Source organism: Ptiloglossa arizonensis, chromosome 1 (assembly GCF_051014685.1).
Source record: "Ptiloglossa arizonensis isolate GNS036 chromosome 1, iyPtiAriz1_principal, whole genome shotgun sequence".
Lineage (NCBI taxonomy): Eukaryota > Metazoa > Arthropoda > Insecta > Hymenoptera > Colletidae > Ptiloglossa > Ptiloglossa arizonensis.
The window spans coordinates 19,955,944-19,976,714 of record NC_135048.1 but is presented as its reverse complement, the minus strand read 5'-3'; the positions used below and the strand labels follow the sequence as shown (position 1 = coordinate 19,976,714).

Here is a 20,771-nt window from a genome sequence, read left to right as displayed (position 1 = left end):
AGAATATTTTGATAAGTACTACACCACTTTCTTTTTGCTGCTCGAATTCACTCTAAAGGGGTAAAATCAACCCTCGAAGTTTGAACTGTTTTCCTTTTTATTTCATTCCTCGTTCACGGTAGACGATACGAAACAATTTATAGAGAAAAATTACTTCTAAGTGGCTTATCGTTTTACGGAAAGTTATCACTTATTTATGTGACTGTAGATCATTTATAAACGAAAATTGCCAAATAGATTCTTGTCGTAGCTATTTCAGGCTTGGACTACTGCATCAACTGGTTGTATTAAGAAACACCTTTGAAAGCATTAACCTGAATATCTCTGCATATCTCTGCATATAATTACCCTTAATGATTATGGAACTCTTCAATGAATTGTACAAAGTAAAAAGATTTCTTACACCACGAATACCACATACTGGTGTAACCGACACACGGTTTTATTATCCGCTCATGGACGATAAAACCTGTCCGTGTATCAATTATAAAGAATATTATATTGTAATAAGAATATTGTAAAGTTGAGTTGTTCGCAATATTGTACAAAATGACACGCGCGATTATTCACGACTATTTAAAGTATCGTTCGAAGTTTGCGAGTTTCTAAATTTTTCGAATTATTTAAGCAATTTCACTTGTCAGAGTTCTCTCCTTACTATATTCTTCGAGTTTAGGATCTTTATTAATCAACGAGAACAACGACTCGCATCGATTCGGTTTCCTACCACAATGGACGTCTTTTTGTTTTACTCGTTAGTATAAAACCGACAAAATTCGTAGCATTAATATTTTTTAATGTAACATTTTGCCACGAAATATGTTCCAATTAATGCTGAAAGTAACGATTGGTAATGGGATAAAACGCGAGATTCGTTGTTTTAAGTACCTTCGAAGAATCAGCCATGGAAGAATTTAATGATCATTTAATGATCGAGTAAGGTAACGGTCATTGAGTTTTTCTTTTTTTTTTTGCGTTTCGATCGAGACAATTCAGTGTCGTAACGATTCAAATTACATTCGTATTCGAATAGAAAGATGAAGTGCCCGATTATCATATTAACCTGCTGTCACTCCGTAGGGTAACATTTATTACAGCGACCGCTAAGTGTAGTTATATTTCATCGAGACGCAATATATGTATGTATAATTTGTACGATTTAAAATCCGTCCAATTGTATTGCGTGCGTTTAGCAACGTGAGAAATTGAGGGTACGGCTTGTACCGTCGTGACATAAATTTTTCAAATTTACATCGCGGATATCGGTTGCTAAATCATGATAGTTTATGGAACACATCGTGCATTTTATCGTACTCTCGATTTTTCGAACTGCCGATACATTACACCCAAGACGCGACTAGAAATTCTTTAAATTACAATTCTTTAAATGTTGTTCGTTGAATCGTTTCACCTGTTCCTCGATTTTTGAGAACGTAACCTTTTGAATTCAAAATATAAATATAAATTTTTCAAACAGACATTTTCGACGTTTGCTAAATCAAACGGTTTATGTAACACATTTTACCTTCTGTTTCTCTCTCTCGATTTTTCGAAATGCAATACTTTTGCGAATAGAAATTTTTCAAATTGACACTGCTGATGTTTTTTTCTTCTTTTTTTTTTCCCCGTTAAGTCACAGTAGTTTACAAAACGTATCGTGCATTCCATATTTCTCTACATGTTTTTGCACGTGAAATACAAATTTGAAACGTTAATAAAAATTTGTCAAAACGACGTCTGTGACGTCGCTCGTTAGATCGTAATAATTCATGCGCAGTATAATATCCTGTACTCCGTATTTCTCGAAATTTCTGCGTATTTAAAATATGTAAAATTTTCCTGCGTGGAAAAGCGAAGAGAAGAAAATTAAATTTCCGTGCTTTGATACTTTGGAAAATAATCTTCGTATCGCTCGTAAGTTGAACGCAACTCTTACGAAACCGTCACCGTCTTCGTATTCATTCGAAACGAACAAAAACACGCTCATAAAGGAATAGTCCCTGTCGCGGACGAGCTCGAAATAAAAATATTTTTTCTTCTGCGTACGTATTCTTTCGAAATAAAGAGAAGTACGCTCAAAGAGAAGTGTCCCTTCCGAGGACGTACTAAAAATAGAAATACATTCCTTCCACGTTCGTATTCGCTCGAAATAAAAAGTTGCTCGTTCAAGGATGCGATAAAAATGAAAATCTTTTCCCTCACCTGCGTTCGTATTCGTTCTAAATAAAGAAAAATGCGCCGGAAAGAGAAGTGTCCTTACCAAGGATGTCCAAACATCCGAGTTCGGATATCATCGGGCTGGTGTTAATTTGGCACATGTAACAATCTCTATCCGACACCTTTAACTGACGAATGTGGAGCCGCCACGTGCCGTTGACGACTTCCTCCGTGGCTTGGCTACTTCCTGTCACCCCAAAGGCGTTACCGGATACTGCGCCGGACCCGGAACTTCCGCCGGTCTCGTACGAGACCGCGATACGTGCATTATGCGTTACCGTCCTCGTGTGAACCGAGAGAATCGTCTGGTCCGAGGCACGTAGCCAGCCAACCTGGAAAATCCATTGTCATTTCCCTACCCTTGCCGTGGCAACGACCAACTCGTTACCGCAACAGAAATTTCCATGTAGTTGCTCAGATAACCTTAATGATTCCCCATGGTATCCGCGCACCGTTTTAATTGAGAAAGCATTTCTTCGAGACCGATTCACTACCACGAGTGGCCGCAGCGTTTCACCGAACGTTCCAACGAAATTTTGTTCGAAATTCTACAACTTCCACGATTTCGTATCCGAGAGGCTCGATGTTCATCGAGGACGGTTTACCGTTTCAATAATTTATTCCCCTTCCAATTGTACCCGAAACGTTTGCTCAACCACCGGGACAGGTATCAAGACTATATTTTCACCGAAATCAACTCGTCCGTTAATATAACATACCGCGGTGCTTCCAAGGATCTTATTTGGTACGATCGTATGATGGAAGCTGGTGGAATTAGTTACCGGTGCGTACTAAATTAGACAGTACACTGGGAACGGCGTTGAAACGCATACTAAGCGCAACGAAGACTTCTCCGATAAGGGCTCCCGAGCTCCTTGGAGAAAAGGTGACATCGAGCTTGAGAATTATAGAAATTGCGGCTCGGGCTTCCGTTTATGTTGATGCGGTGGAATTAATAGACGGCAGAAGGAGACACAATTCTGTCGAGATTAACTACTTCCCAACGGACCTGCACATGGTACTTAAAATAATCACGGATACGTGTTTCGTAATTTCAGTCTGGCAGACGGTTCCAGGTCTTTGTCTATAGATCGCGATACGGGTAGCGAGATACACGAGTACTCGTGTCGCGCGCAGTTGTGAAAATAATCGCGAAAGAACACTGCTAGACGCGGTAGGTGTTTCTTATTTCATGCGTAGAAAGATTCACGGATCGCGAATATTGGATGCTCTTTATCGAAGACGACAATAACGATGCAGGCGCTCGCAATGTGCTCCTTATTGCGGATTACAAGGATTTACGAATACAAGCGTGTGCTTAAGGTCGAGTACATTTCGATCGGAGCTTGAATTCCTTGCCGAATTATCCTGTATTCGAATACTATCGCTCTGGCGAATATAATTCGAATACCACTCGGACGCTCGAGTATTCGAATATGTGCACCGATCAAGTATCCGAATATTTGTGGTATTTGAGTAACGTGATACGCACTGTGTAAATCGGGTTTTTTTTTCAATTCGTCCTTTCTTTTCGAACTGTACTTTCGTTTAAAGTATTTCATTAACAATCTCGATCCAAATTATTCTAAACGGTCTCGGTTTTAATTTAAACGCGCACTGTTCTTTTCACGCGATAACCATTTATGATTCCCGCGGTACCGTTAATTTTCAATATTTTCATCGTTCAAGGAATCGAATCTGTTGGAACGGATGGGTTTTCGAAAAATTAAACGTCCCGTATGTTCGAAACTGTTGCAATCCAAACCTTTGACCGAATTTGTTCTTTGTTAAACGATAACGAAAAATTCCCGAAAGTAATTTTTTACATTCAATTGATTTTTAAACAAACGCGCCACAATTCAAAGTGTACAAAATTGAGAAAAAATGCATAAAATTTTATCGTATCTTGAAAATCCTAAAAACACAGTTTTAACGATAACGAGTATTATTATGGTTTGTAATATCAAAAGACACATCCGGTGGAAGTGTTACTTTTTGAGATTTTATCATTTGTAGAACGGAATAGAAATTTATTTATAATATTATTGATTAACCGCGAAAGAATTTATTGATATTTTTCTTCTTACAGTGAAAATAACAGGGACGTGGAACGAAGAAATAATTAACATACGAAAATAAAGGTGCACGTTGAAATGTTCTCAATCCCGAGCACACGTCTAATCGTGAATTCTTATACGCGCGAAATAGGGAGCTCTACGGTTCATACTTAATGCAGAGGAATGGAAAGAGGACTGAAAGTCACTCTAAAGGAATGGAATGTTACTCGGATGGATCTAAAAGGGATGATCGAATTGGAGCTACCTAGTTTCAATTAACATAGAAAAGAGGACATCATATGTCACTTGGGAACGGTACTCGAAGCAGACGGCGACGTCATACATACGTATGCAACCTGCTCTTTGACGAAGAAGCAAGGAATAGAAATGTCCTAATACGTTCAGACGGCAAAGTGGGTCATCGGGCGATGCAAAAGTGTATTTTCCGGTCAAAGTTAGTAACGAACTCTGTAGCCAGTTCTGGTAAGTGTAAACGTCCTGGTTAAGGATGGTAATCGGATTAAAGTGTGTTAGCTTTCACCAGCAACACTGTTCAATTAAACGATCGAACGTCACAGATTTTTTCTCTATTTTTTCAACGGATTCAAAGTGTACGCTACCAAGCTTCCAAAAAATATCATTCAAAAATATAAAACGAAAAATATAATTCGACAAACGAATTCGAAGTTGTCGTTATTTTTTGTAAAAAAAAAAAATTGTCCACGATTCTTGGGAAAGGAATTTTCGCAAGTTCGGCTGTTAAAATATTTTCAAACGAATACAAAGAGCTTCTTCCTTCGTTGGAAAATATGTTCGATAGCGATGTGTCGACATGCGGGCACCACATGTTTTCGTTCCCCTTCTTTTTCCTCTTCTCTCACTTTTCTATGCATTTTCTCATCGACTTTTGTTTGACTTCTCGAGGTCAAACTAGTTTCAAATTATGTTTCCGCGATCTTCGCGGTCGATCTACTATTTCGAGTCGCGTACAAAAATTTGTGAGATTTTATCATCAATCGAATAGTCAATAGTCGGGACGTAGAAGACTGTACAGGGTATATTGTGATACGAAGGAGTCACTTTAGGGGTGATTTGGGGATATAAAAGCGATTTAAAAAGTTCTTATAAACCTGCGCCCTATTCGACCTTGTTTCTAAACTATAACCATTTTTGTACTCCACTGATGCGCAATTTATCTTTAATCTTTGTGCACTGTCGATGCAATCGTTGTAGAAAAGTTGTCGGGATCAAAATATTTGTATAAATTTGATCTCTATTCGTAGGAAGTGAGGTACTGTATATATCTATGTACATACATAAAAAGTGTAAAGGATAAATAATTCTTTGAAACGGTGTACGCGATACAACCAACTGGACGTAGGTGTCCATTTTTTCAAAGAGCAAGCAAAACCTTTTTATGGGTCAAATGGGTCCGAAAAATATCAGGCTGACAAATACGAATGTCCTGTGCGAAACAGCGTCAAATGCAATTTTTTTCTCACCTGATACCAGAGATGGGTAAAATTTTATTCGACTAAAAGATGACACGTAAAACTAACGTATAGCGATTTATTTGCGACACTTGTATAATCGGTCAAAATTTGTATTCGTTTATCGTGAAATATTTCATTCTATAAATTCTAATTTTTATTTATCGAATAACGAACGTCAAGTCGTTTATATTTGATCGTACAGGGTGTCCCGGTCGAAGGAAGCCGCCTGAATACATCGTCCATTTTCAATATCGCAAAAAGTATTTAAGGTTAGGTGTTCAATTCCAAAGTTTAATTTCCAATTGACCCGAACAGTGCACAAGGGTTAATCGTATCGATAGCGCGATAAAAAGTCAGAGACAGTATCGATAAACGAAAGTGATGCAAAGTCAATCGCGATGTCGATATTTACGAACACACTTCTCCGCGTATGTACCGCAAGGTTCGAGTAATCATAATCCACAACGAAATCCGTCGATCGAGTCGGTTAACCGCGCGTGAATTCGAAAACTGTTGGAAAGTCAATTATCCTTTTTTTCGTTTCGGAAAACGAAACCTCGTACAAAACAATTCTATTCTATATTTTCGATAGGTTTCTTCTCGTAGAACGATCGTGTACAGCTGGCTCTGTACCGCCAATTATCGCACACCCTGTAGATTCGCTGCGAAACGATGCCCATTCCGCGCGAGCTGAACGAAGAGAAACAAGTTCGCGCATCGTCGATGGGGGATAAATAAAATAAAAAAGAAACTCGAGCCAAATTGGCACGAAAAACAGTAGCGATCCGACGGCCGTCGCCCTCCTCCCCTTATTAAGTAAACAATATCGCGGTAAGAACGACCGTGTTTCCAACTGTCATAAATTATCGTCAAGCGAACCCGAAACTGGGCGCAATAAAAATAACAAAGCGTCGAACGGATCGTAAAGTGGACCTAACTCGTTTATCCCTCCCACGACCATTGTCTTCTTTCACCACCCACCCGACCCCCCTCCCAACCTCGGACCGCGCAATAGATCGAAGAAGCTCCTACGGAAAGGGGGAGACGAGAACGAAGTTGTCGAGGAAAAAATGAACGGGGAAGGGTGGGAGCACCGTAAAGCGGCGGGAAGTTCAAAATGCGACGGGGCAACAAGCTCCCCTTTATCCCGACCAAATTGCAATCTAGTTATTCCCACGGGCGCCGAAGCGGAAAAACGAAATTAAAGTAAAACATCGTTCGCGAGTTTGGCTAGTATTTTCGCCGGAGAAAAGATCCCTGGAAACTATTTGGACTCGACGGAGGCCGAGCTTATCTTAATCCGTCCCTGCCTGCCAAGCTGCCTTGAGTGGCTTTCTATAGACCGAATATTTCATCTCGGTGGATACTTTACGGGTGGAATCTGTCGCTAGAGAAAATGTGTCTCCTTCGTCTCTCTACTTTCACCGCAATCCTAGCCGCGCGCGCACCCTTCTATCTTTACCCCCACCCCTTGCGTCGTCCTTTCGCTCCTTGTCGCGCCGTTCGAACTCTCTCTCTCTCCTTCTCGCACCCCCCGCCACGGCCGACCAAGTGGTTCCGTCCTTCTTCCACGGAATATATAGATTCCGATCGGGAAAACTTATTACTAAATATAGCCGGCGCGTTGAAGGGAAGACGGGCTCCGCGACCGGATTAAGAGCCGAAGCTACGACCGGAGGAAGAATTCTACGCGAAACACGTACACAAACCCCGGTACACGGAATGCGGACGAAATCACTCTTCCCGCCGTTTTCGTTCCCGGTTTCGCGTTCACCGGCGCGTCGCCGCGTCGCCGCGTCGCCGTGGCGACACGTTCGGGCGTGCGAGCGATTTAACGTCGACCTCGGGCGCGATTCGTTTGACTCGTGGCGCGGGCCACGTAGCTGCGTTCTATGAAGATTAAGTGCCCGTTGACGTCGGAGAATTCGCCTGCGGGGGCCGAGGGACGGAGCACCACCGGCCGCGGATCGGTACGTACGCGAACATTTTTCGGCACCGACACGGTGGTGGCTGATTCAATTTCGTCCGCGCGCACGTCGCGCCCTCCAAGACTCGAGTGGCGGTTTTTAATTATTCGCTCTGTTTCCCCCGTACGAAATCGCGCGCCGAGATTACTCGGATGCTGTCCAAACCGAGATATTTGTACACGTATATAAATATTTATCTTTTTTCGAGCGTTTCTTCGGTACAGAGGGAGAAGAGAATATTCGTCGCGGCGATTAAGGACGAACGCAAAGGGATCGCATGTTCGTTTATGATTAACGATCGAAAGCGATCTCGGAATATTTCGATACATCGGTAATCGATTAACTCGATCGAAAAAAACTTGACCGTTGTTACGCGTTACGTCGCGTACGATGAATTCCGATCCCTTCACCGACGATCAATTATCCGAGGTGATCTCGTTACGCGGTTCAACCTGTATAACTGTCTCGCGCGGTCGCGGGAGACGCGTCAAAATGTAAAGGGTGTATTCAATAGGAGCGACGAGACAGTTCAAACGGTTTTCATTCGCGAACTGTCAAACATACCTTCGGTAAAATTTTGCGGACGTCATCGGGCAACGTTCGGTGAACCATTGCGGAACGTTACGGAATTCAACAACTGGCAGAAATTATTGGAATTTACCGCGAAAATTCGCTTTCAACGCTGGTTACGTTTCGCGGGCACTTTCGGTGTCGATTGACCACCGAGATTCTACGATTCGACACCGTGTCGCGTTTCTTCGTTCTTCTGGGTCGCGTTCGGTCGAAAATGTGTGCCAATGATCCGCGAACAATCGAGCAACTCGGGAACAATTTTCGTAGAGTTATCGGTGATCCACGCTGTCGGGGAAATCCATCGGGCCGTTTATACGATATTTTATTTTGGGAACGGTACCATTGAACGCGTTTTATATCGGACGAAAAACTTTTGATAATTTCCCTTTCGAAAGTTTCTCGCTTTTATCGAATAACTCTTTAACCGTGGGGAACAAAATATTTTATGTACAGCCTAATCCTGCCGTAAGCTCTGTTACAGAATTTAACCACTGTACCACAAATATTGAGCTTTCGTAAAACGAATAACGGACATTGTTACCGTGTACTTGAATTTTTTGTAAAAATCGGAACTTCTTTTTACAACGAAACCGAGCGATAGGAAGAACGGTTTGGGACGAGGTTCCTGCGAAGAATATTGTAAAAAGAACGCGTCAGACGAAGCAATTGTAAAAATTAGATTCTTAAATTTTATAGTTTCAATCATATTTTTATTCTTTCGTCAAGATTGTACGCAGCAGGGAAGTCGAGAGATTGTAGCGGCTGACTTTACAGCGATTAATGGTGACTGTAACTTTTCTCGGGAAGCTCTCGTCGAAGAACCATGGTCCTTTGTTGGTACGGTAATAAAGTTGGAAGTATTCTTTACCTTTATTCGGACCGTGATTTTTATTGCATTTTCTTGATATTGGAAACGACGTTCACGGTGTTCTCGAAAACCTGTACACGGAATCCGTATATTTTTATTCGGTTCGATGGAAGATTTTTAGCCACTTTGGTAGCTCGTTTTGATATTCGTCCAGATTTCTATGCAAAGAAGTTTCGCAGATTATTATTCCCCAGCTTTGGCCACGGTTCATAATCGTTCATAAGTGGATTTAAATCTGGGCCACCAGAAGGCTGGAGTAATTATTTTGTGGGATGTGTTTCATTAAGGTGACACGACGTCGCTTCTGTGAGAAGGGTGTTATAACAGGGTCTAAAGTCTACCAAAAAAAATGTCCTGGGAAAAGTAATAAAAATCCTTGGGTACGACTCTCTCGCAAAGACAAAGATGGATTTTCCAACAGCTTACAATGCAAAAACAACTCAAGAGTGGCTACGAAATAATGTCCTGGAGTTCATTTTAGCAGAAACTCGCCCTCTGGTAGCCCAGATTTCAATCCGCTTAACTATAAACTCTGCTCACAGTTTTAGAACATTGTCTGTGAAACTCCTTGTAAAAATTTCGGTGCTCTGAAAAATACTTCGACGAAAACAATTTCTGTAGTAACTCTGAAGATTGTGCGCGCCGCCATGGCTAGAGTTTCTTTGGTATTTTTTTTTTTTTACAGTGTACTTGCAACATAAGTTACGGCAGGATTAGGTACACCAAAGTATCGGTGTAAAAATTAAGAAATATAATTATTAATTCAGATCAGCGGTTGACACAGTTTTCCGATCCATCGTAAAACGCAACAGTCTACCAAAAGTAGCCTTTGGTTTATAAAAATAATATCAGTTACGACACGATAGTGTAAATATTGAAATGATAACGAATATTTTAATATTTATTCCGCGAAATTTATGTTAACAATTTTCTTAGAATCAAACGCCCTTCGGGGTGAAAATTTGTCCAATTCGAAAACCATTGATTTGAACCGATAAATTTGTCACAAGCTTTCAAGGACGACACTCATGTGTAACGGATCTGTCTAGTTCTTGGTCCTGTAAATTTAATAATTTTTGGAATTGTTGTTTTACAGAAAACTATCAATTTTAAATATTGTACGTATATTTACTTATATTTCGACAAGTCACAGAAATAGTTTTAAATATAAATAATCGATTTAATCGGACACAAAAATATCAAAAAGATCTTTTAATTGGCACAAGTGTGCCTATTGTTTGTACCGAAAGAGACGAAAAATGAACAATTTTTCAGCATCGTAAAGGAAAATTCGATTTTTGTACAAATTTCTGTTTCTCTTTTTAACGGTAGAAAAATAACTTTTCCAGATATTGGTTCGATTTTTGTACACGCGATACGCAGAATATTTGTTTTACAAATGTGTAAAATTTCGAGTCATTCGATCTACTTGCACCCGAGGTATTACGTCAACGAGCTTGAAAAATGTTGTTTTCATAGGAAACTGCTTTAAAGTTTCGCGTACAGTGCGAGGAGTATGTATATAAGAAGTTCGATGCAAAGTGCTGTAACTTTGTCGATTTTTCGAGTATCACGGTAATGCTCTACAATTATGTTTTCGAGACTCGTAGCTTCGGGAACATTTCAGGAAGAGGAATCAATTTTCGTGGAACCTAAGAATTAGACAGATCCCTTTGAAGAATAATTTTGAGAGAATTATTTCGTCGAACGAGTGAAAGAATTTTTTTAGCAAACGAATTCAACAACACGTACCTAATAGATAACCGCAACAGTGGCCCGACTCGTCCAATTAACGAGGGAAATTATTCTGAACGATTTAATTGGACGATTCGTCAATTCGGTAGTATAAGTGTAAAATTGATAATTAACTGCTTTTAATAGGCACTTTGAAAACGAATATAAAATAACTGGTATCTAAATAATGGTTCAATTGAGTCCACAAGACAATGAAAACATCTTACGAATATTTTATTAAAATAAATTTGTTAAAAAGAGTCTCACTTAAACGTTATATAAATTAGTCAAAATTTGAACTATTAAATATTTACTAACAACACGAGAAAATAATTACCAATTAAATACTTTCTCAGTATCCCAAGGTCAAAAATAATAAATATAGTTTCGCAGTGTCCCAAGTGCAGACACTCGTGAATTGTTCGGGTCCCATTTCCATACGTAATTACACTGTTGCGAATACGTGGGAATTTGATCGCCGTACTTAATTCAATTTTCACTGTCCATTTCCTACTATTACCTTGTACTTTCCTATGTTACGGACGCTGCAGGAAAAAACGACTTCGCGACCAATCGCCGCCGTCTGATTTTTAACAGGAGAGACGAATACTGGCCCTGTGGTAGCACTCGAATCTGGAAAAATAATCAGTAATTAGAAAGGAATTTTCAATTCTTACGTTGCTTATCGATAAAGTATTTATCCCATTTTATAATACGAATCAATGAACGAGAAACGATCTCTATAAAATAGCACATATAATGTGTCTTATACAGTGAACCGAAACAAAAGGAATTATCTGCTGATTCATACTAATAAGTGGATTATAACGAGCAGGCAATATCGGCCATTTTGAAGTTGCAGTAAACTTCGCTAAAGTGTTGAGAAACTTTATAATTTGATTACAGGTGAAATTGTAGACCATAATAGGTGAAATCTCTGTTGGAATTTTTTTAATAATACATCGTTGAAAGACACGTAGGTATACTTGATTGAAATTATTTCCATAACCTACAATTGGTCGAGATATTATTCGAATGAAAGATGAACAGAGACATCGTATACAGCGATTTATTCGTTGCGTTTATTTCATCGTGTAGTTATTCCGATAAGATTTTATCGGATCAAACGTTATTGATTTTTTATTCGTTATTTCAGATTTTTATCTAGATAGATATTTTGACCTTTTTTCGATTTAACGTCTCTTGAGTTTAAAAAGATTGCCTACTAAAATTTATTTTCGTTCGGTAGCGTATGAAATCGGGAGAAAATTGGAGATCTTTGTTCGCTGGTAAACTACATATTTTCGAATGTAACAAACAGTTTGAAAAATAAAATATTTATTATAAACACGGTTCGAATTCGCGCGTACCGAATTGAACTCTTTGTACACCGTTTCGAATCAATTCTCGTCAAAAATATGAATAATATTTTTGACCAATTTTTTACATAACAACAAATATTTTTCTCGTTGTCGGTTCAGACTGAACAAAAATACACGAGTTTCAGCTCGTGATCGTTATGGATGGATAACATTTTTATCCGGTCCAAAATGTTCCGGGTACAAAACAGGAGATAAAAGATTGTTATCCGTAATTCGTCGAACAAAGATAAGAATTTTACGATAGAATAAAACAATACTTCGTTTTGCGCGAATAAAAATTTGTGTAAATAACTATCTCTCGAGACCATTTTACACATAATATTTCATCTCGTTGGCTTTAATCGCGTCGTACACCGTTACACGTACGTGCGACACATCTATAAACATCTTAAGTGTGCACTTTTCCTTTACCTTTTTATATTTTTACATGTAATTAAAACTCTTTCCACTTTATTTATTACATTACCCTCCTTTCGGAAAACAAACAAGCATTTATCGTGGAAAATAGCGAGAAATTATGTTTCATATTTTATCTTATTACTTTCGTATGGTTTTCTCGAAAGAGTCTAAATTTTACACAGCCCGACAGATGGCGCTCTTTGTTGTCCTCGTTTAAAGTTCCTAGAATTCATTTTGGGTCGAATACAATCGTTTCGTTTGAAAAAGCAAAAGATCGTTTATAAATTACTGTTAAAGCTCACAGCTGAACAGAGAAATTACGTGTAATAAAAATTAGAGACAAGTATTTATCCCATTTTATAATACGAATCAATGAACGAGAAATGATCTTGATAAAGGAGCACATATAATGTGTATAGTAAAAATTGGAGACAGAGGAATTACGTATAATAAAAATTAGAGAATTCCACTGTCTCTAATTTTATTATATTTTTATTATAATAAAAATTAGAGACAGTGAAATTACATACAATAAAAATTAGGGAGAGTGGAATTGTATATAACAAAAATTGGAAACAGGAATTACATATAATAAATATTTTACACGTTATACGAGATAGGCGTATTGTACGATAAGAGAATTGTAATCCAACGAAGAGTGCGTAACAGAAAACTGACCAATAGGAGTCGCGGTTTCTTCCGCGACGAATCTCTTCGTTCCTCGACAGTAACTGCGGCTCGATGCGCGCAAACGATGACAGACCAAACGTCAAACCGGTACGAGACGAGAAACGAGGACGGGCACACGCGTTTATTAAAGCCGCTAAATCGCTACATCGACACGTTCCCGCGTTTTCGCAACGCGAGGAAATATTTCCCGAGCGTTAACGGGACAGCGGGACATTTCTCTTATCTCGTTCGCTTCGAGCCGAGATTTCTCAGTCTTCCGCTCGTGCACCTTCATTTCTATGTGTCTCCATCCGCCAACGATTCCACGTTCCTACCATTTCTTTTCTCTCGCCGAGCGCACGGGTTGTGTTTCATTCTTTCAATCCTTCTCGTGGAACGACGATCCTTCCTTGGCATTCGAGTGCCGGGAAACTCGTTTGGCCGCGAATATTATTCGAATTTCTCGGACGACTTTAATATCACCGGGCGTGTTTGTCGGATGACGAACGGTGGATATAAAGATGTACACTTTGTCCCCAAGGAGCGCCGATAACTTGTAAGAAACTCGAGCGAGACGGCGGGAATTGTTATATTCTTCGTGCACATAATGTATACAAATACGAGTTACAAAAGTCGACCCGGTACCGCTTCGTTGTATCGAGCGAAGTTCTGTCACTGTGAACGTTCCGCGCAGATACGCGAAACGATTCGAGCCGGGTACTTACGTTCACGTTCGGGATGACCGAATGTAATTTATAACGTTGCCATCCGAGTGTATGCGCGAGTCGAGAGACTTTATCAGGAAGCCGTTGATACGGTAATCAAGGATGAGAAATCATTGTGCACGATCGAGGCTCGTTCGAAGCGTTGATACCTTGGAAGACTCGGCCATCTTGGAAATCGCGAATGTTTCGAAGAAATTCTCGTTGCATGTATCGTTGAAACTCGAGCCACTTGACGTTCCCTCTCCGCTCGAATTTTCGAACGTTTCAACGATTCGAATACTCGATGAATATAATTCGAATACTGTTCGAGTACTTGACCGTTCCAGTACCGTTCGAATGGTGAATTTCGTGGACCGATGAAACGCGGTGTGTTGATTATTTTGTGCCTGTTCGCGGAGAAAATGATAAAATAACAGAACAAGGATCGCAAAAGGTTCGAACGATATAGTGTTTTTCCGTACACTTTTCAATCGTGTATTTATTTTCGCTTTTCGAATCGATCCTCCGATGAATATCGACGCTACCGTTTCGCGCGAAAGACTGTAAGATTCTAACTAGTTAGGACGCTCTTCTTACGGTGACGCGTAGATCGATGCGGCAATAAATTTCGGTGCCCGATTCGTCAAGTCCAATACAGTTTCGAAGTACCAGTGACATTGAAACGTCAAACGTCGAACGATGGTAGAAGTTTCGGACGCCAGGGACGATGCGATGCTATTCGTTCTTTCCTCCGGTGTCGTGTTTCCTCAACTGAAATGCCTTCTGTTTTTACAGCCGTTTCCAATTGCGCGGCTTTCTAGCTCGCCCTACGTTACACTTTTCTTTTTTCTGCTCCCGCTCTCCCTTCCACTCTCGTTTTTTCTCGCACACGAGCACCACCATTCGTGTCTTGTTTTTTTTTCTCGCTCGCTGTTACCCTTTTCTCGTGCTACTTCGTCGGTCCTCTTCGGATAGCGGAGAACCACTCTCGACGTAAGTAATATCTAAATTGCTTCCGTGGTTTTAATTTTTTTCCCCTCGACGACGAGAATTTGGGACAAATTAGAAGAAATGTCGACGAAGGGGGACGACCGGAGGTGTAAGAGCGTAATATATGTATATATTTCCAAGCAGCTTTTGTAACGAATAATACGTTCTTTACGTAATGATTCAGAGTAGAGTGACGACCACTGTTTCAATGCTGCGAACACGCACACTGTATCGCGCTATTTATATACTACGAATACTCAAATACTCGATCATCGAACAAAATATTCGAATACTCGAATACTCGAATATTCGATCGAACGGTATTCGAATTATGTTCGCTGGAATATTCGAATCATCGGAGTGTTCGAATATTCGCATACAGTGAACTTCGACGGATAGTTTTTTGCTATAGTTTTATCGGTTTTTAAATTTATGTACTTTTACTGAGTAAAAGATACAAGTTAAAGGGCCAAAGTAATAAAAATTGTGTAATTTGATAAATAGAAATACTTTCGACGTCCGTGCGAGTATTAAGCGGTATCGAGCTACAATTTATAGTTAGGGAATTGTAGGTCTCATTCGCAATACTCGTCCCACCACGCTCAAACCAATCCCTCAGGGATCTTTCCTAAGCTGTCGAGCTATGTCTTTTCCTTGGGCTCTATAAACGGTCGTTTATAGTGCTGAAATCTTATATTCCCTTATTGGAATATAAGTCTCGCTTCTCTTAACTTTGCCAGACTCGGTTCTCTTATCTTATCTCTCCGTTTTACTTGTTTATTTAATTTCCCCCCTCAACCGCTCTTGCCTTTATAATCCTTTCTCATCGTTTCGAATTCGGTTAAACGAAATAGTCACGATACCCTGCTTCTTGTTAAAGCGTATTTGAACAGTTGCGTATAATTGTGTTCAAACAACGTTACTTGCGAACATTTGAAGAAAAATAATAAACGAACGTAACTTTCCGTAGCGAGGTCAGCGACGACGAAATGTTTTTCCATAATTTGTTAAAAATTTCTCGCGAACGTAACTCGTGTTTCCAACCCTTGAACGTTTTTATTATTCATCGTTTCGATATCGTTCAGTTTACGTTTACCAGTACGTAGAGAAAAATGTTACCATCGAAGGTGACCTATAACGTGATCGAAAACGTTATATAACGATGAATAATGAATACTCAGTGGTTGAAAACACGAGCCGCATTTATTTGTTTATTTTATGAAAATTCGATGGCCCGGTACGTACACGTTTCTATTGAAAATTATTTAAGCACAGGTAAAATGAATGCATTATTCTTTTCTATGGAAAAATCAAGGGACACCTTCGCACGGTATACGTCCATGTAAAATATTATAAAAGTGAATGCCATCATTTTCTAGCTGGGACATTTCGTGTAAACATATGCATATTGACGCGCTGGTGCGAAATTTTCCCGGTTACACGAGAGTCATGCGACGCCAACGTCGGATAAAAATGTCCCTGCAGACCTTGCTTGGTAGTCGGTCCAGGAATATATGCAGAGTGTAACATAATATGTAGGAACCACTTCAGGGATGAATTCTGCATTTAAAAACAATGAAATAAACTGTTATAAACATCTGTCTGTGTTCTAGTAATATTTCCAGGAATTCTAATTCCATTCAACTTATTTAGAAGGACTCTCGTTATCGTTATTATCGTCGTCATCGTTGATATTATTATTATTATTGTTACCATTGTTACTATTATTAAATGTTTTTATTACGTCATTTACGAAAGTACATACCCAAACATATACGAAGATAAAATATAACCAGAATACATATGTGTGTGCATATGAGGCGAAGTGCAGCTAAAAATGCTGTAACAAAACTTAACCTCGCGTCCCGTGTACACGCGGTTCAAACGATTTTCTACATATAGAGTTACCAACCGTACTTAAGAGCGTATCCGTGTACTCGTTTCGATGTGGTAACACAACCTTTCCTTATCGAAGTCAGAGTGCATTTTCGAAACGAGAAGAAAAATCAGATTCCCCGACCAAAAATTATTTAACCTTAATTCATTATTTTACGTTTACCATTTACATTACTGGTTTCGTTGCCACTCTAATTATCGAGTTGTTTCGTGGACATTTATCGCAAAAATGCTCATGATCTGCACAGCTGTACACTTCAATGCAAGATTCAATTTAATTTTTGCGCCGATACCGATCGATGGTTCCGGTAATTCGATTAAAATTTTACAATCACGTCGATCGGAATCGTGTTCCAGTAACGATCGCGAATTAAAGAGAGAATTTTACATAGTAAACGCGTAAAAACGAAACACCGTAGTTCATCACGCACGATATATTATCACCATCCGAATCGAACAGTTCCCTTCCTCGAACTTTTGCGTACGAATGTAACACAGAAGCGAAATTTAGTGGTATTATTTGTATCACCGGTTTATACGTCAAAATACCACGTTTCGTTCAATCCATTTACCGATAAGAGCGATCATAGCCTAAAAAAATTGTTCAACTTTATTTCCAACACGATCCATCGGTGTTTTATTTCGTTTTCATAGTCGTATTAAATTCATCGCTCAACTACTTCCGTACCGTTATCGTAACCACAATTCATATGTACACGATTTTACATAGATTCCCTCAACGTAATTAACGTTGCAATTAACGTGCACCGAATTGTTCCAATTTCGAAAAAAAGTCGATCAATCCTTAACGAAGAATCCCGTGCTAAATTAAAAAAAACAAACAAACAAAAATCTCGAAAAAGTAGATCCTTGCGTCGAGTGAGCGTATTTTTGTCGATAACATTTTCCATTCTAAACCGTAATACTATCGTTATCGGGCATTCGCTGAACGCTAAAAATAATTATTATCGTTGGCGATAAAGTGTCGTGGCACATTTCGTCTTAGTTTGAAATTAATTTGAGCACGCTATCCTGTCCACGACGTACGTATTCCTGACATTATTTTCCCCAGCCGTCGATTTGCATCTTTCTTGGCCCGTTCTCTCTCTCTCTCTCTCTCTTTGTTCATCCGAGGCTTATTCGCCCATTTTCCGCTCTTTTCCTGGCACGGTGGTCTCGTAGCAGTAAAAGTCACATCCGATGTAGGCAATATTGAAACTGCCTCCGCAAATTTAGCGTTACTCTGTACGAGAACCGCGGCTAGGTCGAATCGTAGCGGAAATGAAACAAACTGTCCGATTAAAAACTACCTGGAGCACACTCCGCTCGTGATCGCGGGAAAGAAAGCGGAAGCATCGCGGAAAAGTGTTTCGAGTGTCTGCATACCGGAACGAAGTGGCGTGCCCTGGCATTCGTTAACGAAACATTGAGATTTGTTATTACGCGACAACAGGTCGCATCAGAAACACCGAAACAATCAACGCGTAAATTCGTTCCCGTTCGTTTCGCGTTGCCAATGTTTCGAGTACCGGAAATCGAATACAGCGGTGGGTATGTACCGATGAATATATACGCGGTGATAAAAGACCGCGGTATCGATACGTTGTCTCTGGCCCGAAGTATAATATATTTTTCCGCCGGCACGCTGGAACCGGACCGGTTCCTTTTCTTTTTCCTACGGCTTTATCGCTGCCAATTCCCTGAAATTGTATCGGCCGAATGATTAATTTCGAACATCACGTGAACAGTTAGCCCCGAGGTTTTCAATTATTTTCGTCCACTTCTTGCGGCATATCCAGGTAATTTCGGTATATTTTGATATTTATTGGATACGCAGTGCTGGTGAGTACCGCACGGAAGAGCGATTCAATCGAATGGAAATAAATTTCTATAATTTATGGAGGAAAAATTACACACCGACGTACGTTCTCACAGGACTCCGATTGCTCGAGTAATTTAATATTCGAGTACTCGACCATTCGAATATCGCGTTTCGAGTAATTTAATATTTCGTACATCGTGTTTCGAATATTCGAATATTCGAGTACCGTGATTCGTACGTTTGAGTATTCGGGTAGCATTACAGAATGGAAATAAATTTCTATAATTTATGGAGGAAAAATGACACACCGACGTACGTTCTCACAGGACTCCGATTGCTCGAGTAATTTAATATTCGAGTACTCGACCATTCGAATATCACGTTTCGAGTAATTTAATATTTCGTACATCGTGTTTCGAATATTCGAATATTCGAATACCGTGATTCGTACGTTTGAGTATTCGGGTAGCATTACTCGAATACTCGAGTGTTAGAATATCGTTGTTATCGTTCTCTACGATTGGAAACGTGACAACTGGAGATACAAGTTGTAAAAATGTAAATACGTCAGTGTTTGTTTGTAAGAAGATTGTACATTTTACGAATCGAACAAGTGTACGTTTTATCCGGAAATTCGATATTTCTATTTCATCCAGATAAGTTAACATTTGACCACAGGATGTCTATTGAGAAAATAAATCTGTGTCACAAGTTTATCGTTTTATTTAACACGTTAGCTGGCACATCATGCATATATGTATGACACTAATGTTCCGGTTACTGCGGCATCATCTTTAAAGCATGACATTCAAATACGAATAACGCTATGTAGAAATCTAACGGGTGCCGTAAGTATAGCTTTTGCAGAAACTTTTGCTCAAATTGGTTACAATACAGGCATGCACTGGAACGAAAGTGCAAAGTATGAAACAATGCGTTACAATTTACGAAATTATCACGGTAGTCGACTTGTTAACACATTAAGTATCATTGTCATATTTAGAGTAAGTTTCGTCATGTTGTAATCGTTATGTCGTACTTTCTACATCTACAATGACCAAACAGATGCGACGTCCTATACATAAACGTATAAAATTGACATTTAGCATTAAATTCTTTCTTGACAATTAAAATAAACACTGTTGGGCATCGATGCTTCGTTCATAGGACACGTTGTGTCTTTCTGAACGAAAAAGAATGTTCACATCCCTGAAAAAATTCAATTTTTCCATTAAATAAAATATCGTCCGGTGGAACATAGAGAAAATGTTCATTAATATCGAGGGAATAGTAATTTAGTACCTAATGGGTTAAGACTCTATCGTACGGCACGATATTCATTAACGCTTATCTTGTCTGACGTGAAAACATTAGAAGGAAGCGCGTGAACCATTAACAAGAACTCGTTTGTCAGAAAATTCCGTTGATTAATTCCCAGCGGGAGTGTAATTGATAACTTTTCTTTTCCTGGCATTGTTGCCCGCGAGTTACGTTACAGCTGCCATTTTAGCGTTACCCGGAATCGCACGCAACGCTTGAGAAGAGCATTAACGCTATCGTCGGAGTTTGTTTAATGGTACTTTGAGCACGAAATGGACATGGGGTAGGGATGGGGATGATCGAAAGCGGAAAATTGCGAGATATCGGGGGGGATGATTGATTGTTTTCCGTTGGTAATCCGTGGCCGGCGGTGAAGCGAAAGAAAAGAAGAAAAAAAGAAAAAGAAAAAAGAAAAGAAACAAATAAAAAAGAAAGAAACGATAAGAAAACGAACGGAGAGAAAAGAAACTGGACGGTGGGTATATTATTATTTAATCTGCCTAAGATTGCCAAAGAAATTGTCCCGTGGATAAGAAAGTCTGGAATAATAACGACCAACGTTTTCCCGCGGGAGGGAAGCGCGAAGGATTCGTAATACCTGTTGTCAAGAGACTGAAGTTAATTGCAATATCATTACGAAAATCGGCGACGCGTAACGCTTGTCCTATTTCCCTTCGACA

The 20,771-nt window shown here is 39.6% G+C and overlaps 1 protein-coding gene across 1 annotated transcript in view; it reads right to left on the bottom strand.

Moving 5' to 3' along the window:
- Positions 1-20,771, bottom strand: part of LOC143146018 (lachesin) — a 130,895-nt gene that overhangs the window by 30,302 nt on the left and 79,822 nt on the right. Inside the window, exons 2-3 of the mRNA XM_076309969.1 lie at positions 11,430-11,542; positions 2,261-2,549 (exon numbers count right to left, since the gene is read on the bottom strand). Of these exons, the coding sequence (XP_076166084.1) occupies positions 2,261-2,549; positions 11,430-11,542 (402 nt within the window). The remainder of the gene's footprint in view (positions 1-2,260; positions 2,550-11,429; positions 11,543-20,771) is intronic.